Source organism: Sturnira hondurensis, unplaced genomic scaffold (assembly GCF_014824575.4).
Source record: "Sturnira hondurensis isolate 20B ecotype Veracruz unplaced genomic scaffold, ASM1482457v3 Scaffold0013378, whole genome shotgun sequence".
In the NCBI taxonomy this organism is placed as follows: Eukaryota; Metazoa; Chordata; class Mammalia; order Chiroptera; family Phyllostomidae; genus Sturnira; species Sturnira hondurensis.
The window spans coordinates 941,521-966,717 of NW_028086009.1; the positions used below are offsets into that span (position 1 = coordinate 941,521).

A 25,197-nucleotide genomic window follows, 5' to 3' on the forward strand; every position below is an offset into this window, starting at 1 on the left:
AAACCTTGAATTTCAAAGGTGTGTTCAAAAGAACAAAAAATTGAGTGCAAAAGAAAAAATATAGGACTTTTTAGATATGATCTTACTGGAAAGAGGTAACATTAAAGAAAAATTTAAATCTGTATTACAGTACCCTAGAAAGTTAATGTATCAATAAATAACAGAGAAACCCACTGTTTTAGTTAGGTCTAGAAAATTAAATGGACAGTTTTATTCTTTGCTATGGACAACTTCCCAGTAACTGAAGTTGAAAACATTTCAAAAGGATATTTTCCAAGTCATTCAATATATTGCTTTACACAAACATTCCAAAGCACACTCCTTCAAATTTCCTATTACAGCAAAGTACCCTGATACTCATGGTACCTTTGGGGAGGTGGATTTCACTGAGAACTTGGGCAACACTGATGTTGCTTAAATTTTTTAAGAAATGTTAACTCGTATTTCATATACACATATATTCTTGCAATACACATGGACAACAACAAGAAATACTGCAAATGATTTACTCTATATCAACAGAGATGACTGGTTCTTATCAGATGTTTATACATGCTCACTTCAGCTTCTTTTACCAGTACTAGGGTTAATTTCAAGGGTTGCATGATAAAGTAGAAAGAGTACAAACCTGAAAATCAGACAGAATTTAAAGCCTGTTATCTACCAAATGCCAGCCTTGTGACCTTGAGCAAGTGAATTACTGTTTCTGGGCTTTAGTTTCCTCAACAGTAAAAATGGTAACACCATCTATCTTTTAAAAACTGTAAGTAACAACTGTTCATAATATATACAATAAAAAAAAGCAGGACAGGAGATTTCCCTATCTTGATGGGGATGGAAAAAAACCTCTAAAAGAAAGCTGGCATATCTTTGAAAAACTTGATGACAACGTACCAAAAGAACTCATTCTGATCATCAAATCAAAGATAGGTGAAGAAAGAATGAGGATATGAGGTGCGTCCAGAAAACGTCCAGCAACTGTAAATATAACTAGAATGGTTTATGCAACATCGATGTAACTGGGAGCCAAGAAGAGTGGGCTAGAATGTGCATGCATGAATAATGATGACTTCACTGTACTAGTCAGAGGGAGCAGTAGACACCACTGAGTGAGCATGCGTACTGTGTGGCCGGCACATTCCAAATGACAGAGTAAGCAGAGCAATAAATCTGCATCTAACTTAGTGTTAACCCTAAACATTCCTCTGTGGAAACTATTTGGATGGTTCAGAAAGCCACACCTATGGGCAACTGGTGACTGGCAGCTTCATCATGACAATGTGCCAGCTCATGGGTCACGTCTCATGCAGAGTTTTTTTTGTCAAACATCAAATCACCCAGGTGATTCAGCCCCTCTACAGCTCAGATTTGATGCCCTGAGACTTCTAGCTTTTCCCCCAAACTAAAATCACCTTTGAAAGGAAAGAGATTTCAAACCATCAATAAGATTGAGGAAAATATGATGGGGCAGCTAATGGTGATTAGTACAACTGTGTGAGGTTCCAAGGTGCCTACTTTGAAGAGGACTGAGGCATCATTGTCCTATGGACAGTGTTTCTTGTATCTTCTTCAAGAAACGCCTGTTTGTCATATTATCTGGCTGGATACCTTCTGGACAGACCTTGTATGAAATTCACTGTGTATTAGGTTAATACGATAGATCCTGGAAGTTATAGTTAAAATAAATAGTCTCGCCTTCAAGAAGTTCAAAATTTCCCATGCGAGAAACCCAGTTTCTTACACCATTTCATTAATAGCATCTATAATACAAAGTCAAAAAATGGTCAAACAAGATCTATAAACAAAGAATCATAAGCATGTTGCAATTTACCAGCAAAAAAAAAAACCTCCCCTTAGGTAAAGGTCAGGTGTGGTCAACTATGGAGAGAACAGCGGGACCCTTAGACATACGGCCCAAGAACTAAAAGGGGTAACATCTCGTAGATCACACAAACAGCTGCTAAGGAGAACAAAAAACTTCACCCAGGGTGGTCATGACACCAACTATTGGAAAAACAAGGGTATGGACTAGTCTGTAAGGGGAATGTACAGAAAAAAGAGGACAGGCAGCATATGTCCATTCTGTCACTCTACATCCAAAACCATATGGTGGTCCTGTCAACTATACATACCTCTTGCTATTTGTTCTTCAAATATGCCACGCTCACTCCCTCCTTCGGGCTTTTGTACTCACTGTTCTCTCTGAAGAAGACTCCTACCCCCAGATCCTTGGCTAACTCACTTAAAGGCATTAAAAAGTACATTTGCTGAAGTGGAGGTCTTTACAACTATGAAAAAATTTGAGTAATATTCAAATATTTGCATAATATAGCAAAGCTTTCCAAGTTTCTACTCTCTTTTATTAGCACAACAAAAATGCCTACACTTTCCAATCTTGAAAATGTGTCACCAAAACAAAATATGAACAGTAAAATAATAGAATATCAGTGTAGAAATCAGAAGTTCATTTGAAATACACTACAAAAATAGTCATGTCATCATTTCCCCAAAACTGGGAACCTAGGACCCAAACAAGAGAAAAGAAATAAAACAACTTTATACAATTAAAATGATGATAAAATGAACCACTTCCTAATCACTCATTATCTAGGAGCCTACAAATGGCACTTAACCCCACACTCACCCCACAAGCAGTGAAAAGCCCCTTCCTAAAATCCATGACAATGATTCCCAAGTGACAGCCTGCAGAACATTGCCAGCCCAGGACTAAGTTTTCAATAGTCAGCAGCAAAACATAGAAAATGAAAACCAAATGAAATCATAGAAATAAATTTTTAAATCTGCATAAACTTTGCAAACTTTGCACACTTATTCTTGATCTTCATAGTTGGTTTCACAAACAAAAGGTGAGATAGAAATGGAGAGAATGTGGTTCCAAATAAGAGATAACTAAATGGCCTATAGGGTTAAGACATCTTTACCTACACGAAAAGGGAGTAGTGCACAAATTTGAGGAAATGTAATACATTTAAGTTAACTTGTACAAAATTACAGTTTTTGTACATTAAAAAACAAACATCACCAATTTCATACATCTCAACCTAATACGTAATTTTTTCTCAAGAATAGAATAAACCATACAACTGTAGTATCAAAAACTGTTCCTCAATTGCCTCCTTCAAGACTTTAAGAGCAACAATGCACAAATGAATTCAAAAGAACCAAAGTCTTAACTATCATTTTAAAATCCCAATGCTTTCAGCACATGCAGACACCTGAGATTTTATGCCACGCACATTTATAAAAATTTCAAGATTGATTCTGAAAAGTAAAAAAAGCAACCATATAGGAGCTCCACTGGCACAATCTATTAGCATGCAATACTTAAACGGAAAGCAACCATATAACCTAAGTTAAAAAGCAAACACTTTTCCCTCATTCAATCAAGCCCTATGATTCCACTAGCATAATAAGAGAAAGGTGTTTTTGATTTTTATTCCCCATGTTACAGTAAAACTCAATGCCACTGGGGTATCCAGTGGCATTTATGGACAGAGAAATCAAGTTAAACTGAGAATGCCTGACTATTATAACATAGCTGAATGCTAGATAAAATATTCATTAAATCTCAGTGCCAACAACATACAATGTTTTATGTCTTTATAATGCAGGAAAACACTGACTGTGACCTATCAACAAACATTCCAAGCCAATCTATTTAATAATCTGCTGAAGTTGCTATTTTATTGCTTAAACAAACAGAAAATATAACTGTGCTTAGTCTAATAGTATAATATTACCTCAAGCTAGTAAGAATTGATAGAACAAAGACATCATTATATAAAAATTAATAACATTTGGAGCATGACATGCAACAGTCATAAAACAGCATTTGTTTTTCAAAATTGATGGACAAAAGAAGTTTTATGGAAAGAATATACTGTTGAAGAGGGATGTTTCTACGCTTCACTATTCTGCTTTTCAATGACAGGTTAACACGGGGCATGGGGGTGGGGGTTACAGAGTGTCCTCTCCTATTATATTTTCATGGAATCAAAGACATCTGCAGTTTGAAAGAAATTTTAGGATCACTAATAATCCAACCAATTCACCATACACATGAGTAAACATACGATGAGCCTGAGAGATTCCATGACTTAGTTCTCCAAGGCCATGTAGCCATTAACAACCAAGGAGAGACTAAAGGCAGGTCTCAGGTTCCCTGCCAAAAATGAAGAGTCATATGTCCATTATCATCTAGCAAAACAAATAAATGGGTGCTTTGAATATTTAAAGTAAGATTTTTATTTAACTTAACACTTAAAATAACATTTGTAAAGTCTGAATCAATGAAAGACATCATTATTACATTTAGTCAATACATCCACTTAATAAATCCTAGAAATAAAAGGAACAAAATAAAGACTGACAACCCTATACTACACTCTTAAAAAGGAAAGAATTATAGAACACCAGGGACAAGAGGGCATAATTCTCCCCAAAACATCTATCTCCAGATGTAAGGTAAAACAGCCAATTCTAGATAATGTCCTTTTGTTTGAGGGGTTACTGCAAAGTGCCCAAGCACCAGCTTGTGCACCAGAAGTAGCACTTACAGTGACTAAAGACACAAGGTAAATTTCAGAAAATACCACAGGAAATATCAGGCAATTCCAGAAAAAAAAAATCTCCAAACAAAGTGAAATCAGAGGGTAGTTCCAGTCTCGAGAAAATATGCTCAGGACTGGGTTAGTATTCAATTGCACCATAAATATGAGTGTTGAAAAAAAAAAGGCGGTGTGAAAGAGAGAAAAACATTTGGGAAAGCAATCAATTTGTGTCCCACTTGAGTTCCTTAGATTTTCCTTACATAATTATGCTTAAATAGATATTTTATTCTTTCAAATAACTGGAAACCTAAGTTAAATGGGTTAAATGATGATCAAACACCAAGAACAATCTCTAATTAAAGCAGAAAATTCCATCTCTTCCATCTCTGTATTTAAATATTTATTTCATTATTAAATGAATTATAATATTAATATGAACAGGCTGTCCAAAAAATAAATTACAGTTACATTGCCTGAAATGCACTCTTAATCAAACCCTGAAAGCATGCAGATTACAGAGATAGGGATCAGGGTCTAAGATGTCTTTAATTTCAAAGAGATGCTTAACAGCTCACTACAGTATTACACTCCCTGACTTGTTGAGTTATAAAACGTTACCCAGATGGTTCATATTAGAGAAAATTAGAACCATAACCAGAGTTTTAATCTGATCTTGTCAATTTCAAACTTGGAGGTGGGATCATCTCTGTACTTGGGTGAACACAGTACAAATGGGTATCTGTGTCTTTCAATGCTTCTGTATAATTATTCTAGAAATGGTAAAATTGTAGTTGAAGAGTAACAAATAAAAATTTAGTCCAATGGTGATGAGCTCAACATATCACCACATGTTATTTCAGAATATTTGAAATGCCAAAAATCCACTCACGACCCTGTAGGTTAGGACACATGATCATTCAGGACTGGTCTTCATATTCTATACAAGATGAAACTGAAGCCAGAGTAAAGATCTGTACCATGGCAAGAAACTTACAAGAGACAAAGCCAGGACTCCAGTCAGAGTCTACTGTCCATCATCAATCAACTGGATTCCTCTTTAAAGTGGGTTCAAAAGATTTTGTAATTGCCTTTGCTAGATGCCCTGGAGGCTTTAACAAGATGTACCCCCTTTCACTCTAAATTTCTGACTCGGAATAAAAGAGAAACTTTGATAGCAGTCCTAAAGTAAGAAATGTTAGGGTGATCTCTTCTTATCCTATCACCTTTCCTCACACAAGCCCAAATCCGGGCATCAAGTCCCCTTGTCCTCGTCCTGTGCCTATGATCAGTTGTGTTTTTTGGTTTTGCCCTAGTACATCCTTAACCAAACACATGGGTTTATAAAAGTAGAACCTTGTGTGTCTGAGGCACCTATGAAATCTTAGCTCTGACTCCCCTACATCCACGTTAGTCGCAGCATATTTCCCCCAAGCATCCACAGCATTAGTGCCCCCTTCCAATCTGGATGCCATTTCTCCCTGAATCCCCTCTGGATTTCCCTCATTTCTTTAGAGTTCAACTATCAACCTCCAGATAGAACTGAGATACAGAAGTATTACACACAGTTTCTTACTCAAGACAATGTAACAAATTTAAAGGATTCAAGTTACAAATAAAGATAATGGAGGGCCTTTCCAGCCAAGATGGAGGTGTAGGTAGACATACTGTGCCTCCTCACACAACAAAAATAAAGAAAACAAAAAATGAGAAACAAAAATAGCAATTAGAACTGACAGAAAATTAAACTGTATGGAAGTCGAACAGCTAAGGAGCTGAAATAGACACATTCATCTAGACTGGTAGGCAGAGCAGAGTCTGGCGGCCTAGCAGAGAGGGGTCCTGGTACAGAAAGCGGTGACACCAGGCGGGCAAGGCACCCGGGGCGTGCAGATGGCAGCTGGCAGACCCTGAGCACTGGGTGGCAACAGGCAGACCCAGTGAGGCAGTGATTGTAAAGTGGGACACAGAGCATAAGGTGGCTAGCTGACCAGCAGTGGTCTGACATTCGTGTGCAGATAACTGGGTAGCGAGACAGGCTGTGCATCCCAGGGTCCCAGTGCTGGGAAATAAAGCCTCAAAACACCAATTGAAAACACCTGTGGGGGTTGAGGTGCAGGGAGAGACTTCCAGCCTCACAGGAGAATTTGCTGGAGAGTCCCACAGGGTCCTACCACATACACAAGCCCACCCACATGAGAACCAGCACCAGAAAGGCCCAGTTTGCTTGGGGTAAGTGGTGGAAGGGACTGAGGTCTGACAGAGAGCAAAGCAAGTGCCACTGTACCCTCTGTGACCCCGCCCCCACATACGGCACCAAAACCCAATAACTGGGTTGACCCACCTGGTGAACACCCAAGGCTCCGCCCCTCACCAAGTAACAGTCACAAGACAAAAAAATGGCCCAAAAGGAAGAACAGATAAAAGCTCCAGAAATAAAACAACCAAGAGATGAACAGATAGCCAACCTATCAGATGCATAGTTCAAAGCACGGGTGATCAAGATGCTTATAGAACTGGTTGATTTTCGTCGCAAATTGGATGAAAAAATGAAGGCTACATTACATGAAATAAAGGAAAATGCACAGGGAACCAATAGTGATGGGAAGAAAACTGGAACTCAAATCAATGGAGTGGATCAGAAGGAAGAAAGAAACAACCAAATAGAAAAGAATGAAGAAACAAGAATTTAAAAAAAATTAGGAGAGGCTTAGGAACCTCCAGGACATTTTTAAACATTCCAACATCCAAATTATAGGGGTACCAGAAGGGGAAGAGGAAGAGCAACAAGTGGAAAACTTATTTGAACAAATAATAAAGGAGAACTTCCCCCAGTCTGGCAAAGGAAATAGACTTCCAGGAAATCCAGGAAGCTCAGAGAGTCCCAAAGAAGTTGGACCCAAGGAGGAACACACCAAGGCACATCATAAGTACATTAGCCAAGATTAAAATGAAGGAGAGAATCCTAGAAGCAGTAAGAGATAAGAAGATAGTTACCTACAAAGGACTTCCCATCAGACTGTCAGTTGATTTCTCAAAAAAGACCTTGCAGGCAAGAAGAAGCTGGAAAGAAGTATTCCAAGTCATGAAAGGCAAGGACCTACATTCAAGATTGCTCTGTCCAGCAAAGCTCTCATTTAGAATGGAAGGGCAGATAAAGTGCTTCTCAGATAAGATCAAATTCAAAGAGTTCATCATCACCAAGCCCTTATTTTATGAAATGTTAAAGGGACTTATCTACAAAAAAGAAGATACAAAACATGTACAGTAAAATGACAGCAAACTCACAGATATTAACAAACACACCTAAAACAAAAACAAACTAAGGAAAACAACTAGAACAGGAACTGGACCACAGAAATGGAGATCACATGGAGGGATAGCAACAGGGGAGTGGGAGAAGAGAGGGGGGAAAAGGTACAGAGAAGTAGGATAGATGGTAGGTAGAAAATAGAGAGGGGGAGGGCAAGAATAGTATGGGAAATGTAGAAGCTAAAGAACTTATGACACATGGACATGAACTAAAGGGGGGGAATGTGGATGGGAGAGGGTGTGCAGGGTAGAGAGGAATGAAAGGGAGAAATGGGACAACTGTAACAGCATAAACAATAAAATATATTTTAAAATTTTTCAAATAAATTAAAAATAAAGATAATGCAAAGAAACTTAACAGCATGCTAATTCTATGATTTGACACCTGAAAAAAATGATTCTCAACTTCTTCTGCAGTATCTTAAGAAGAATATCAGGAATGACCAATTGTATCCCATTATATAAAAAAGAAGACTTTTGCTAGGAATGTTGCTAAATTATGTGAAGCAAGTATTTATCCCTAAGATCCAAATTTCTTTTTTTTAAGATTTTATTATGTTTAGAGAGGGGGACGGGAAGGAGAAAGAGAGGGAGAGAAACATCAATGTGTGGTTGCCTCTTCTATGCCCCCTTAGGGGACTTGGCCCACAACTCGGGCATGTGCCCTAACTGGGAATTGAACCTGTGACCCTTTGGTTCGAAGGCCCATGCTCAATCCACTGAACTGCACCAGCCAGAGTGCAAATTTCTTTTCCCTGAAAATCCTTTAATACCTTTGATCTCCTTATGGCTTATATTTACAATATGGTAAAATGACCTCTCTACCAAGCAATTTTTTTAGAGAAGTTTGTTACAAGAGACAGAATAAACACTGAATACTGTACACATATACAGAAACAATACAGAAAACCATCACAAGCCTACCTTCATCACTTGTTGCCTGCTGCTTCACCAGAGTCATTGGGGATCTTGCTGGAGGCTTGCTAAGCGGATGGCGCCAACTTTTAGCTGTTTTGGTTTCTCCATCTATTCTCTGATTATAGAACAAAAATGAGGGACAAATAACTTCAGTTAAAAACTTGTTTTAAACAAAACACTATGGTTCACAGTGATATATGACAAATTATGAAAAACTCTTGTACTTTTTAAAATCCTGGGGAATTAACCCCCTCCTTTTTTTTAGTTCTCACCTGAGTATATGTTTCTATTTATTTTAGAGAGAGGGGAATGGGCAGAGGGCGAGAGAGACATTGATGTGAGAGAGAAACAATGACCACTTACCTCCCATACCTGCCCAGTCTGGGACTGAACCTGCAATATAGGCATGTACCCTGCCTGAGAATCGAACCCACAACCCTTTGGTGTATGGGACCACAATCCAATCAACTGAGCCACCTGACCAGGGTGGAATTAGCCCTTTTTAAAAGAAATTTAAAAGTTTACGTCAAAAGAATTAGGAATGAGTTATTCCACCAAGAGGTCAATTAACTATGTTTCTACCTCAATATTAAAATACTATCTGTATATTGTGGAGGGTAAGCTTATCAAGCCTGCAATAAACTCAGCAGTTGGCAAGTTTTCAAAAGTTTTTTAAAACTAATCTAAACTTAGGATTATACATTCACATTAAAAATATAGGACTTGGTTATGTCCATTCAGGTCATGTGAAATATTATGTTATTTTTCTTTCTATCCACACAGAAAATCATAATGTCAAAATGAACCCGTATACCTCTGGTTCATTCAGAAATGAATAATCACTTTTTAGAGGATTAAATAAGAAATCAAAGCTTTTTTTTCTAATTATGGTAAACTACTGTCACCTTGAAATCACTGAAATTGTATAAAAAAATCTTTTGTCCTGGAGTCTCCAAACTATATTTTCCTTTCAAGGGTAGAGGGAAGAAAAGCCATGTATAACCTGACAGAACAGAACCTACTTACAAGCTTCTCTTGCCCACTCAATCAAAAACAACAACAACAATAACAAAAAATATGGAGGTGGGGGAAAATTACCAGGGAGTGAGTATTAACTGGTTTATATCAACAGTTCATTGGACACAAAGGAGTCTCAGAAATGTTCCTGTTAGCTGAAAAAGCAGTGACCAAAAGTAGAGAAAACTATGCTGGCATCTAACACCAAAACAGAATTTGCTGAAAAAAAAAGCATGTCAGAACATTCTATTCAGAACTAGGAGTATGAAAAAGTAAAACAAGATGACATTTATCTCTAGTTTATAACGGCTAAAAGTAACATAGGAAATTATAACTCAGTCAACAACAAGAAATACTTACTAAGCCCTCACTGTATGCCCCACAGCTCTAATATGGAGTTACAGCAGGAAAAATTATACAAGGTCCCTGTTTTCAAAGAGTGTGCCTTAGAGAGGGGGAAGAGCACAATCAATGAGCAAGTAAAAAGTAAATATTTATCAGGTAATATAAAGCAAATATGCAATAAATAAAAAATAAAGTTTGAGAAAGGAATGGAAAGAGTTGCAGAGCGGCTATTTCATACACGTCATCAGAGAAGGCCTGAGTGCAGAGGAGAGATACAGTCAGGGTCTCTGGGGAAGGAATATATTGGTCAGCACTACTAACATGTAAACTGCTAACATATTTGGTGTATTCCAGGGAGAGCATGGATCCCAGTTGTAGAAAGATAAAGAAACAAAAAGGTACGTTAAAAAAATAACCTAATATTTCTTGAAAAGATTGATGATAGCCAATTGCTACCAGCATACACATTGTATTACACCTAATAAGAAGAAACACTGCTCAAAACTACACAAAGATGAAGTGGGTCTGTATTACCGAGAAGAATGCTCTGACACCACAATGTAAGAAAAGAGTGCCACACAGATGTTTCCAAGAAGGTCAAGTCACCCAGGCCTCAGGAGCAGCATTTGCTCTCCTGTGCAGGCAGTCTTTGTTCAGTGAAATGATAAAGATCCTGCTCCTTGCTTACCCAAGTCACCAGAGTAAGCAAGGAACAGGAAAGGTAACTTTCAGTTCCATTCTAGTTTAAAGTATGTGACTAAATATAATTTAAACAAGCATTTGAGTTGTTTAAATTCCAGAAATTTGTTTAAATCGCCATTCCAGAATCCCAATACCTGTTCAGCTACAATTAATCCCTATATAAAATTAAACTGTAAAATTTGTGTACTAATATATGAATACTGTTTTCAAACTTCCCTTAATCTTTTCAAATAAATTAGACCATATTTTTCTATTTTTTCATAAACTTTTGATTAAATATTGTATGACTCAATAGGACATACAAACATACATAAAATGATAAAGATTATTAGGTCAAATAAGAAAATTATCTTTATTTTACCATTTTAAAACTACCTCTAAACAGAATATGCCCATTGGATTTCTTTCTTTACTCTCCCTTGCTACTCAAAGATACAAAAAGGCCTGTGGTGAGGTGAAATAAACAGGAGGAATCAGGGGCTTACTCAATTTATCAGCTCCAACAATTGAGGTTCTCCTTACCCACTTGAATTCCTTCATCAAGTTGAACAGGTCAAAAGAGACTAATAATTCTGATGATCACTACACACAATCAGAGTATGTGACTGCCTAATCCACTGACAATCTCACAGGTAAAGCAACAGTTTATGCTGAAAGCATAGGGCACTAACATCATACCAGAACATGTGGAAAACAGGGAGGCCCTGTGCCAATACACAGAATGAGGAGCTTGGTAGTCAAGAAGTTTTGAGTTTTCCATGAAGCAAATGGCCTCTTTCTGGCAGTGGGCAGGGCCCTAGAATCAGAGTCCATGAGGAAGTGTCAGGGATAAGCATGACCAGGGAAGCTCTAATGTTAAAATAGAGGCTATGGGAAGCATGGGACACAGAATTGTTAACAGTTGGCAGGAGATGAAAGCCCTGAAGGTAAAACCATTTGCAGTCTGGTTAACACTGCGGGAAATAGAACCACTCTGTATCTTGACTGTGTCAATGTCAATGTCGTTATGAAACCGTACTATAATTTTCCAAAAAGTTACTATTGGGGGAAACTAGGTACATAGGATCTTTCTGTACTATTTCTCACAACTGCATATGAATCCATAATTATCTCAAAATGACTTTTAGAAAAATTTTAAAATAAAATTAATCTCCAACATGTGGCCAAAAGTTCCATGCTCTCTGACTGATCACATTGTGAGCCAAAACTCAAAGAAGGCTTACCTTCCAATCATCCAAGAAAATAAGAATAATACACATAAACTGTGAAATGTTATTTCTCCACTACGGCAAGATTTTGATGGATAGGAAAATTTGCAGAAAGTCCTCTCACCATACAATAAATACAGTAAAAACAAACATTGCCACATACACTGGGGACTTTGAAGCCATTTCTCTCTTCACTGGGGACCGCTGGGAACTCCCCAGGTTCAAGAGCACTCCCATGGCTCTCCACATCACTCTTTTCTCTCTCTGTCAGCACACTGTTACTCTCTGCCACTGAGGAGCACAACTCAGGTGGCTCTGGCCATGGAATTACAGGTGAGTCTGATCCCTTGGGGGTCATACAGCCACCAAATATGGAATCATCAGTCTCACTGGGATTCGAAGATGGAATTATGGCACAGGCTCGGTCATCCTCAATTTTTATTTCCTCCATTAGAGATGTAGTTAAACAGCTGTTTCCTGAGGAGCAAAACAAAAAGACAATAAATCTAACATTGTGTTACTAATGAGCATAACTGTCAAACTATTCTGAACTGTCTATTTTTCAACTTCCCCTCTAAAATTCTACAGACGTGGGTGGGAAAGGTCATTATAGCACAGTGCAGCCTTCGTTGTTGTTAAGGTAAGGTCCTGGAGTTTGGTAAAAGAATATACTTATGACAACTAAGAAGATGTGGTACATACAAGGTCTGTCCAGAAAAAGTCCAGCAATTGTTAATATACAAGAATGGTTTGTGTGATATCAGTGTAACCTGGAAGCCAAGGAGAGTGGACTGGAATGCTCATGTGTGGACAATGACAACTTCACTGTATTAGTCAGTGGGGGTGATACAAATCTTTGAATGAGCAAATGTGTACGTGTGGCCAGTACATTCAAAATCACTGAGTAAGTAGAGCAACAAATCTGCAACTAATTTTGCATTAAGCTTGAACATCCCTCTGCAGAAACAGTCTGGAAGATTCAGAAGGCCACAGCTATGGGCAACTGGTGATTGTATGACAATGTGCCTGCTCATGCATCACATCTCATGTAGAGGTTTATGCCCAAACATCAAATCACCCAGGTGACTCAGCCCTCTTACACCCCAGATTTGGTACCCTGCAGCTTCTGGCTTTACCTAAAACTAAAATCACCTTTGAAAGGGAAGAGATTTCAAACCACCAATGAGATTCAGGAAAATACAATGGGACAGTTGATAGCGAATGGGAGAAATATGTGGGGTCCCAAGGTGACTACTTTGAAGGGGACTGAAGCACCCTTGCCCTATGTACAGTGTTTCTTGTATACTCTTAAAGAAATGTCTCGATTTTTCATATTACATGGCTGGATGGATATCTTCTGAACAGACCTCTTATATACAATGGCCTACTATTCCAACACAAGAAAAGATGGAATACTGCCATTTGTGACAAGATGGATGGACCTTGAGAATATTATGCTAAGCAAACTAAGTCAGAAAAAGCTAAGAATCATATGATTTTACTCATGTGGAATAGAAAACTGAAACTCACAGACACAGACAACAGTTTGGTAGTTACTAGATGACAGGGGGTTGGGGGAAAGTAAAGGGTAAAGGGGCCGAAAAACATGCTAACAGAAGATGATTTGGCTTTGGGTGGTAGGCACTCACTGCAATATACAGACCATGTATCACAGACATGTACACTTAAAACCTATATAATCTTATTAACCATTGTTACTCCAATAAATTTAATTTTAAAAAAGGAATGAAAGAATAAACTTATGACAAAATAAGGGATTCAAAACAGGTTCTACTATAGACAAATGTCAAAAGCCAGAGAATAACACTAATTATCCAAAGCAATAGTTATTTGAAATACTTCTGAAAAAGAAGAATTATATTCCAATATATGATGCTAAGAGATGCTATTGATAAAACACTCCAGTTCCGAGGATGTATGTAAAGAACATATGTAAGGTGGACTTCAGCCAAGATGGAGGCATAGGTGGAAACACTGTGCCTTCTCCCACAACCAAGTTTGAATATAACAAAGGTTTAGTAAACAAAGACACAGCCAAAGAATAGAAAACTGAACTATACAGAAGTCCAACAACAAGGACCCTTTCAACCAGGACCGGTAAGAGGGGCGGAGCCAGCAGCGGAGCAGGGTCAGGCAGGAAGGATACCCTGACCCCAGTCTCATAGGCGGCCAGGGTAGTAGCGCAGACCCAGTGAGGGTACCGGGCAGGCTGAATACAGCAGTCACACATTCTCGAGCAGATAAACCAGCAGAGGAGTGAGCAGTGAGACGGACTGCACAGGCCCCAGCAGGGGAACCCAGTGAGTACACAAGGCGACGGGCTGACCGAGGTTACACATTCACGAGCAGACCTCGAGGCCCCAGCGGCAGAGGGGACCACAGTTGCTCCCCTTTGACCCCGCCCCCACATACAGCGTCACAACCCAGCCACTGAGTTGCACCACCCCGGTGAACACCTATGGCTCCACTCCTTATACATAACAGGCACGAACAGTCCAAAATATGGCTCAAGAAGAACTCAAAGCCCCAGAGCCGATAACTCTAAGTAAAAAAGAAATAGTGAAGCTCTCGGATGCACAGTTCAAAATACTGGAGATCAGGATGCTCACAAAACTGGTTGATTATAGTCACAAATTAGAGGCACATATGAAGGCTAAACTAATTGAAATGAAGGGAAATGCATAGGAAACCAATAGTGATGGAAAGGAAACTGGGACTCAAATCAAGGGAGTGGACCAGAAGGAAGAATAAAACATCCAACCAGAAAAGAATGAAGAAATGAGAATTCAAAAAAATGAGGAGAGGCTTAGAAATCTCCAGGACATCTTTAAACGTTCCAACATCTGTAGTATAGGGGTACCAGAAGGGGAAAAGAAACAGCCATGAGTGGAAAACTTACTGGAACAAGTAATAAAGGAGAACTTCCCCCGTCTGGCAAAGGAAATAGACTTCCAGGAAATCCAGGAAGCTCAGAGAGTTTCAAAGAAGTTGGACCCAAGAAGGAACACACCAAGGCACATCAGAATTACATTAGCCAAGACTAAAATGAAGGAGAGAATCCTAGAAGCAGCAAGAGATAAGGGGACAGTCACCTACAAAGGAGTTCCCATCAGACTGTCAGTGGATTTCTCAAAAGAAACCTTACAGGCAAGAAGGGGCTGGAAAGAAGTATTCCAAGTCATGAAATCCAAAGACCTACATCCAAGATTACTCTATCCAGAAAAGCTTTCATTTAGAATGGAAGGACAGATAAAGTGCTTCTCAGATAAGGTCAAATTCAAGGAGTTCATCATCACCAAGTCCTTATTATATGAAATGTTAAAGGGACTTATCTAAGAAAAAGAAGATGAAAAATATGAACAGAGAAAGGACAGCAAACTCACAGTTATTAACAACCACACCTAAAACCAAAGCAAACCAAGAGGACAGCTAGATCAGGAGTGGAACCATAGGAATGAAGATCACATGAAGGGTTAGCAACAGGGGAGTGGGAGGAGGAGAAGCGGGGAGAAGGTACAGAAAATAGCATAGACAGTAGGTAGAAAATAGATAGGGGGGAGGGTAAGAATAGTAGGGGAAAGAGAGAATCTAAAGAACTTGAGACACGTGGTCATAAACTAAAGGGGGGAATGGTTGGGGAGGGGGTGTGCAGGGTGGAGGGGAATGAAGGAGGGGAATAGAACAACTGTAATGGTATAATCAATAAAATATATTTAAAAAAAGAACATATGTAAGGCTATGCAGATCCAGTAAAAATCATGCCCTACACTAATCATGTATCATACAATGACAGCATCTTCTATAGATGTGTGGCTAAACCAAGTAACTGTGTAGCAACAGAACTAGTAAAAAAGGAGGACCCTTGGCCTAAACTACCCAGTAATTCTTAAAGTGTTTAATTAAACTATGGCGAGGGACTTTAAAGAAATAGCTATATGCACTCCATAACTGTCTTCTCTGCACTGTTTGCCGCTGTTCCCTTCCCTACCTTCTCCACCTTCCTGACTTCCATCCATTTATCTCAAGTCAATTCAGATATCACTTACTCTACGAAATATTGTAGCCTCCTGTTTCAGGTCTTTCCCTGGTATATCAGCCACATTCTATGCCATCTCTAACATGGCACTGACCACATTAGATTGTAATTATATTTGTCTAGCTCTCCACTAAAGTATGAACTCACTGAAAAGTCTATGACTTAAAATCTATTAACTCAGATATTTCACGAGCCAAAGGTAATGAGCATGGAGAAGCAGCTGAAGGTCAGATTAATTAGGACGATGATAAGGACTTTTCTTTCACTTTAAGTGGAAGAAGAGTAAAAAAGAACAAGTGAGCAAAAGACCTAAGCTGCATCATTTTCAGAGATCACTATGACTGCCATGTAAGGAACTAACTAGCAGAGCTGTCTAGAGTGAACACTGGCAAAACAGGAAGGAAGCAATTTCTGCAATAGCCCAGATAAGATAAAATGGTGCCCTGAAAAAGGAAGAAGCAGGGGAAAGGGGGCAGGGCACGGATGGATTCCGGACAGACTGATTGAGAGGTATGAAAAGAAGACAGAGATTACCAATAAGCTCTATTAGTATAAGGACAAATGCCCCAAGGCACATTAAAGAGGCAAAGCTTTAAAGCACTCTCAGAGATACATGCTATAAAAGAGGGGAAAAGCAAAGTAGTTGAGACAGATGCTGGCTTTAGTATACAGGAACAGCCAGGGAACTATACATACCCTTACCCAAGACAATAATTTTTGTTGTTCTTTTTAAAAACCTTATTGCTTATTTTATTCTTAAAATTAAGTTGAAAGCAAAGAATTTGCAAAGCATTATCTATAATTGATTTTCTCTGTTGCACGTGAACTCAAGAAAAGCGTTCCAAAACTGTATTATATATTGTAAATTGAGTAGCAACAAATTTTTTTTTCATTTTAGAATCTTCTTTCTTATTAAACTAAAAAGGACATGCTGTTTGTCTCGAAATTTCACTCTATGTAACAGTCAGTGGTGTTCCTGACCTTTATAACACTCTGTGGGCCTCCTGACTGAATTAACCCGTAAGTCTAGATAGTTTATTGGTTAAGCTATGTGTAAAAGTAAGGTATCTGTTCTCTTGATCATAGATCAAAGGCATCAGATCATCAACCACCTACAAGTTATATATGAAACAGCCAGTTTCTCACCTGAGAGTCTGACATTATCTGATGAATTTGGATCCAGCTGCTCTGAGCTAGTAGAGGTCTCTTCCTCTGAAGGTGCTTCTGTGTTCCCCAGTTTCACTGCTTCTTCTGGCTTTTCACTGACTTTGAGGTTGTCTGGGTCAGGGTCAGGGACAGGGTCTGTCTCACTGACCACAGCTGACGCTTCCTTGTCCTCCTGATTTTTAGGCCTCTTGGAGTTAGAACCAGTGCACTGGAAGCTATTAATAAGAGAAGCTGTGGTCAGAGCAGAGAATGTTTGCAACAAACAGGATAAAACACATACCATTACAAATGTTACTTTCACTTACTAAAACAAGAAGAAACTGATGGTTTTTTAATTATTGTGCAGAGATAACTTTCACAATAAAAAGATTAATTTTGAAATTAAAATTTTAACAAGAGTTTTAATAACAACTTATTAAAATTTAAAATTAAAACAAGTGTAAATAATTGATTACTAAATATTATTGAAGAAAGTCTTTGCTAAAATTCTATAACAATATTAAAAGAAGTCTGAAAATAAAAGTAAAAAATGGCCCTGGCTGGTGTAGCTCAGTGGATTGAGCGCGGGCCTGCAAACCGATCGCGGTTCGATTCCCAGTCAGGGCATGTGTCTGGGTTGCAGGCCAGTTCCCAGCAGGGGACTCATGAGAGGCAACCATACATTGATATTTCTCTCCTTCTCTCTCCTTCCTTTCCCCTCTGAAGATAAATAAATAAAATCTTTTAAAAAAGTGAAAAATGCTGGCATGGGAGAAATAAAATCAATAAACCAAATACTATTTAGATAATGAAAAGTGGAAAAGAAAATGGGGAGAGCCCATACAGCTGCTCTTAAAGTCTGAATAGATTTGCATTCCAAGGTCAACAAGTGACCATGTTTCCCTGAAATTTGTATATTTCTGAAGTATGCATTAAAATCATTAAAATTAAATGTCAAATCATCATTGGCTAAAGGAAGTAAGAGAGAAGAAAGATTATCCATATGTTTTTAACATCTTCTATCAACTTGTTATTTCCAAAGTGGACATGATTTTTATTTTTTTCATCTTTTAGTATTTTCGAGCAAGTCATTTGCTAGCTTTGACTTCAAAGGTGCCTTTTGTATGTGATGCAACATTTCTAACACTTTCATTCAGAAAAAAATTACAGTTAAAATCAAAGCAACATGTATTTCAGTGCCCCAAACACACACACATATACATACACAAACACAAAGCACTGTTAGGAAGTCAGAGAGGGCAGAGATCTGAGATGAAGAGGGTGGCCACAGATTCACAGAGCACCTATGTAAATTAGCTTTGGCTATTGCTGGTAGTAACACTACTAGTATAAGCATGACCATTTCACATTTATGGAGAACCCATGCACTAGGCTATATAGAAAATCTTCACATTACTAGTAGCATAGTACATGTAAAGTAAGTTGGCTGACAGATCTTTGAGGTTTCAATCAATCATTCTCTTCACCAGACTTCCCTAGACACGGTATTTACTTAAGGGAGTCAGCACACCGTGTGATCAAGCTACGAGGCTCAGCATAATCAACAAGCCCCTTAACATTAGGCTTTCAAACTGGGTGAGCAAAGTTCATTGATTATTTTAAGTAGTTCAGATCTGTCCAATGCCAATCATCTCTGTTCCCTGGTAGCCTGAAAGGTCCACTATGGTTAGTAACTCAGAGACCAGATCATACGTCTAATTGAAGTACTGTGTTTTCTGTCCACTAAAAAACAATTCTCAACTTGATCTACTGGTGTACCTTCTGGATTTAAGATCGACTACTGCCCCCTCCCACAGCCAGTGTTTTGGTAACGTGGATTAACACGTTTGTCAAAGGCAGTGACTCTCTAAATCTGGGTTTCCCACACTTTTTAGAATGCAACCCACAGTAAGTTATACATTCTAGATGGTGACACAACGCACACATATACACATGCTCAAACACCTCAGGAATTAACACTTGCCTTTAACACACAGGAAGGACTAGAATACTTTTTATTCTATTTTACTTACTAATTTTAAAATGTTGTTCCTAACCTACCAAATTGATTTGAAAACTAAGAGTTTTAAAATCACTGCTATCTATAACTATAGGGTGAAATAAAAACACCTCAGTTTGAGTTCTGCCACTAATTCTGTGCCTCAGGTTATTTCTCTCATAAAATGCGTAAGTTTGACTCCATGTTCTTAAGGTTCCTCTGCTCACTACCATTCTAAAATAGCAGAAAATAAGTGTCAGAGAAAATAAGCATCAATAGTGTAAGAAAAGATTTAAAATCACAGTGTTTAGTTAATAGCAAAAAGCTGGAAACAAGCTGTCAGTCCATATACAAGGGATTAGTTAAATACATGCAGTCATTAAAAATCATGTTGCAGTACATCGTTTGATTAAATCAAAAGCACTCACAAAACTGGTCATCAAGTTGTTAATAGGCCATGGCCCCAATTTTAGAAAGGTATATAAGATTATATGATATATAATCAAAATATATGAAAAGGATATATACAGAAAATGTTAACATTGGTTATCTCTGGATTGTGAGGTTATGGGTGATTTGGAATTCCTTCATTATTCTTTTCCTTATTTTACAAATTTTCTCCAATGCACAAATATTACTTTTATAATCTGAAAGAAAAACAATGAATCATATTGGAGAGTAAAAATGTAATATAACCCTGGAAAACATAAAGAGTCTAAAAAGAATTGCCAAAAGACCTGAGTAACATAACACATATCCCATTGAATGAGTTTTAAAAGTAGTGAAATGCCCATAACAGGCGTAAAAGCTTCTGAAATGCTCCTACCACAAAAATGGATTGCTGAATAAAGTTCACAGGGACAACAATATTACAGAAACACCATATGCTCTGCTTTATACCTTGTAAAAGAGTAAAACCAAGTGTATAAAATGTAGCAAAATATAAGACTCACGAAGAAAAAAGCAGTCTCTCAGACATTTGACAAATGAAGAAGAAAACGACTAAAGCCAGAAAGAAAATCAGCAGCAACATGAAAAAGTTGGAAATCAAGTTACTGAAGTTAATAAAAATATGGAGATGGATAGAGAACACCAACACAACTTTAAAAGACATTAGTGTAACAGGTTAAAGAAGTTCTAGTATTGTTCTAGTACTTTCCACGTGTAACAACCTCAGGATATTTCCAAACACAAAATACAATTCATTTATTATACTGCTCAAGAATTAAAAATACTTTACCTCAAATTTTCAGTAAGAGACTTCATAAACTTAAGGGGGATAAATTTTTAGCAAAGCAAATAATCTTTGACAATATCATGTCATGACCCATTTTAATTATATGAGTACAAGTGGGATAGGCTGGAGAAGGGATCATTACCTCCTGGATGCTTTTACTTTCCTCCTCCTCTGCAGCCATGCTTTTACTTCAGGGGTGGATTCTGGAGTAGGCTTTGTGTGATCAATGGTGTATATATCCTTCCCTTGTTTCCAAAGCTGGTATCTGTCTGGCTGAAATTTCTTCACGAAGATATCCATTGAAATTTTCACCATGTCTTTCCTGCAGGTGCACTGAAACACAAATGGGTTACTGCACATTAAACATTTCACTAGTATATAAAGTCACAGAGTCCTACTTTGAATATAATGTACATGAATATTTAATCCCATGCAATTGAGGATGTTTTACACTTTTAAACATTCAGTGAAGGATAAATTAATTTTTTTCTGAGTGGAGGTGGGAACCTGCATATTCACATTTACAAATGGTAAAATAATATGTTCAAAGGCATGGTAGAGTTCATAAGAAACTGTGTTGCAAGAACAACTAAAAGGAAACCAACCACACATTCAAAAGCATGCCTGAAACAGAAGGATTAGCTTGAAACACAAGGATTAACCATCACAAAGATGCATGGGTGAAATGAATGTTGAAAGGTCTCTAAAGCTGAAAACCTAAGTTTGCAAACAAAAGCAGTCAATGAATGTAATTAGAATAATTAAACCAATGGGTTGAGATACCTACAAAGGAGTTCCCAGAAGACCAGCAGCTGATTTCTCAAAAGAAACCTTGCAGGCAAGAAGTGCCTGGAAAGAAGTATTCTAAGTCATGAAAGGCAAGGAAGGACCTACACCCACAATTACTCTATGCAGCAAAGCTATCATTTAGAATGAAAGGGCAGATAAAGTGCTTCCAAGATAAGGTCAAGTTAAAGGACTTCATCATCACTGAGCCTTTATTATAAGAAATGTTAGAGGGACTTATCTAAGAGAAAGTAGATGACCAAAAATATGAACAGTAAAATGACAACAAACTCACAACTATCAACAACTGAACCTAAAAAACAAGAACAAAAACAAACTAATTGAACAACAGAACAGTCACAGATTCACAGAAACAGAGATCATATGGAGGGTTATCAGCAGGAGAGGGAGGGGAGTGAATGGGGGGAAAGGTACAGAGAATAAGAAGCATAATTGGTAGGCACAGAATAGACAGGGGAAGGTTAAGAACAATACAGGAAATGGAGAAGCCAAAGAGCTTATATATACGACCCTTGGACATGAACTAAGGGGGGATGGCGGAAATGCACCTGGTAGGAGAGAGGTCCAGAGAGGAGGAAGATAAAGGGCAGGAAAAATGGGACAACTATAATAGCATAATCCTTAAAATATATTTATTAAAAACTATGATTAGTTAGCAAAATCACCCCAAAGGTGAATTCATCTACAATTTTTTTTAGGACTTTAGGCATTTAAAGTATCTTTCACTAATCTTAGAACTGACCTAAAGAATTATTTTTAACAATAAATTTGTAAGAAAACTTTTAGAAGAAGAAGAAGAAAATGGAGGAGGAGAAAGGAGGAGGAGAAAGGAGGAGGAGAAGAATGAGGAGGAGGCGAAGGAGGAAGAAGAGGAAGAAGAGAAAGGAGGAGGAGGAGAAGAAAGAAGAAAGGAGAAGGAAACCAATGTTTAGTAAACACCAAATATGCTTCCTTGGCTAGGTGGTTTACTCACAGTATTGAAGGCAATCCTCACAGATATTTGTCAGTAAGACACAGAAATCTCAGTTTTAAAAAAAGGGGAAACATATTCCAAGAGAATAAGTACCTCCCAAGATCAATGGTGGTCCATGATTTTCTTTCTACTCTCACAAGAGCTCTTACACCAAAGATCATCCTTTCTACGGGAAATGCTTAGTATATTACAGCTGGTATTTGCAAAATGAATTGAGATTATTATGGTAAAGATGCTAAAATCCAAAATTTTCTTTTTATCTTGGGACTTAAGGTATAACAAAGAAATCATATATAACAAAACTAAAATTCAAAGTTATTTTTTTCTGATTAATTTCAATGGAGACAGCAATCACAGAAACATAAATTAGCATCTGAAGGCATCTTTGGTCAGAAAAATTATGGATCAGATTTACTAACAGGGCAATTTTAAAAAGGGTGAGCCAATGGTGACAAACTCTGGTTTTCAAAATTTATGAGTATCCAAATAAAGCACATATTGATGTCTTCTGCTAACACATAAGTAGTATACCTTTCAACCTAAAATTACTGTAAGATCCAAGGCTTCATAATGATTATACCTATATTTTAACAATGAAAGGGCTCATATTAAAAAATATATATAAGCAACATTTTACTGTTTCCTTCAGAAATTCAAATCAGTTGATGAATTTTATTATTAACATATAACTTTATCAAAATCTAGTCTACTCCCAGAAATTATTGTTCTCAAAGGTTATAAGTTAATTATCCTCATGGCAAAACCAAATTGCTACATTAGATCAGAATTACAGTAAAAAAAAAAAAAAAAGTAGTAGTATTTCCTTTTCAACACATAGTAAAACTGTCTTACATCTCCAAATACATGAGCTATGAAAATATGGGACTATATATAAAATATAAAAATGCCAAATTTTCAATGGACTCACCATTCATTGGCTTTGAGAGCCCAAAACTTTGTAACAGGTGCCCTTTGATAAGGAGTATTTAATAAATAAAGAACAAAAAAGACATATATTCTCCATGTGTTTTCTAACAACACACTTTCTTTAGCTATTTTGATAAGAATTAAGAACATGTCATTAACATATTAGACACAATTATTCACAATTTCTACATTAAATAGTAACAAAGACACTTCAAGTATTAGGCATAGCAACCTCTTATTTAACCAAAATTGTGATGATGTGATAACTATTTAGAGTCAAAATCAGTAACTAGGCCTGAAATACAATTTTATTCTCAATTATTAAGCTACCTTTTATAGTAACTTAGACAATTTACTACTTAGTAAGTTCAGATACTTCACTGAAAAAATATGCAGACAATTCTAGGGGTAGAGCATCAAGAGAAATCTTTATACAATGTGGGTATTAAATTGAAAGGCTATGATGAGTTTTTTTAATCGGATTTTTTGACCAACTGATATACTACAATCCAGTCTTTATATATCCAGGTTTGCATCAATGCATTATTTCCTGTTCTTCAACCTTTTATTGATTTTCAGCTAAGTGATGACCAAATGCTAAACACTCTTTTTTCTTTTTACATATAAAGAATAACCTGCTAGTAATTTGTTAGCATTAACACAAACTATGTTACTACTAATCCACTCTTACTTTTTAATCTTCATCTTACATCTATGTAAACATCCACCCAATATTAAATGGAATAGGTTTATACTGCATCATATCAAATGTACAGAAGAGAAAGGATCAGCTCTTTGATACTGCCACACTGAATTAATAAATGTCCAGGATCCCAAGACTTTCTTGCTATACTTAAGCCTAGTTATTTCTGATTCTGAATGTGATGAAGGTACAATATTCTGTGATATGTACTCTAGACAAGTTCTTCTGATCAGCGTTTTCTAGCATTATGTTCCAACTTTTATGAAATTTAATCAATTATTTTAACAGAAACATGGCCTAATTTAGAGTTGTTAAATAAAACAATTTTAGAAAATAGATGCATTCTACAGTTAGTAAAGCCAGCCTCTATTGGTATTAGTCTATTTCTATAAACACCTAACCTAATGAGATACTAAAAAAATTGCTGGATTTCTTTCTTTTTTAAAAAAAAGTATTTATTTTTAGAGAGGGGAAGGGAGGGAGAAGGAGAGGGAGAGAAACAACAATATGTGGTTGCTGTTTCTCACATACCCCCCCCACTGGGGACCTAGCCCACAAACCAGGCATGTGCCCTAGACTGTGAATCGAACTAGTGACCCTTTGGTTTGCAGGCCAGGGCTCAATCCACCAGCAAGGGATGGATGTATTTCTTTACATGTTCACCAGACAATTAATAATTTAAAAAGTATATAATATGTGGATTAACTACAAAAAATATAAAGGGATCTGTTTATATTGGAATTCCTCTAAATAAATTCCAAAAGGTGAGTAAAATATTCTCCTTTAGTAGCCCATCCATTCGTTTATCATAAAATTTTTATTACCAGTTACAAATCTGAAATTAATTTCACCCTTGTTGGAGTACTCCCAATAGACCAGTATTTCTTAGGTAGCTCAAGAAATTAGAAACTTTGTTCTAAGGAATTATATTAGAAAAAAGAGAATTCAGAATCAGTGTAGTAAATGTACATAAACTTAACATATATTATACTGAGCGAAAGAAGCTAAATACAAAAAAAGTCCACAGTGGTGCTTATTCTAACTAATTAATGAATATGACTGTGTAACATGATTAATAAACAGCAGTCACATTCTCTGTTTGCTGCACACAGGTCTGTCTACAGCTACATCAAACTGGGGATGCCCAGAGCTCTTAGTCATCTTCTTCATATAAAAATGCTCTCTTAGCTCTGTCACTGGGGATCAAAGGTCAAAGAGTATGTAAACATACTGGATCAAATGAGCTCTTTAAACACAGTTATATCTCCATGATGCTCC

The 25,197-nt window shown here is 37.3% G+C and overlaps 1 protein-coding gene across 3 annotated transcripts in view; it reads right to left on the reverse strand.

Annotated features, from left to right (window-relative positions):
* The window catches only part of KDM4C (lysine demethylase 4C), a 404,720-nt gene that overhangs the window by 179,981 nt on the left and 199,542 nt on the right, over positions 1 to 25,197 (reverse strand). For all 3 annotated transcript variants that reach the window (XM_037061395.1, XM_037061394.1, XM_037061396.1), the window contains exons 9-12: positions 20,652 to 20,842; positions 17,274 to 17,509; positions 12,234 to 12,547; positions 8,805 to 8,913 (exon numbers count right to left, since the gene is read on the reverse strand). In XM_037061395.1, the coding sequence (XP_036917290.1) occupies positions 8,805 to 8,913; positions 12,234 to 12,547; positions 17,274 to 17,509; positions 20,652 to 20,842 (850 nt within the window). The remainder of the gene's footprint in view (positions 1 to 8,804; positions 8,914 to 12,233; positions 12,548 to 17,273; positions 17,510 to 20,651; positions 20,843 to 25,197) is intronic.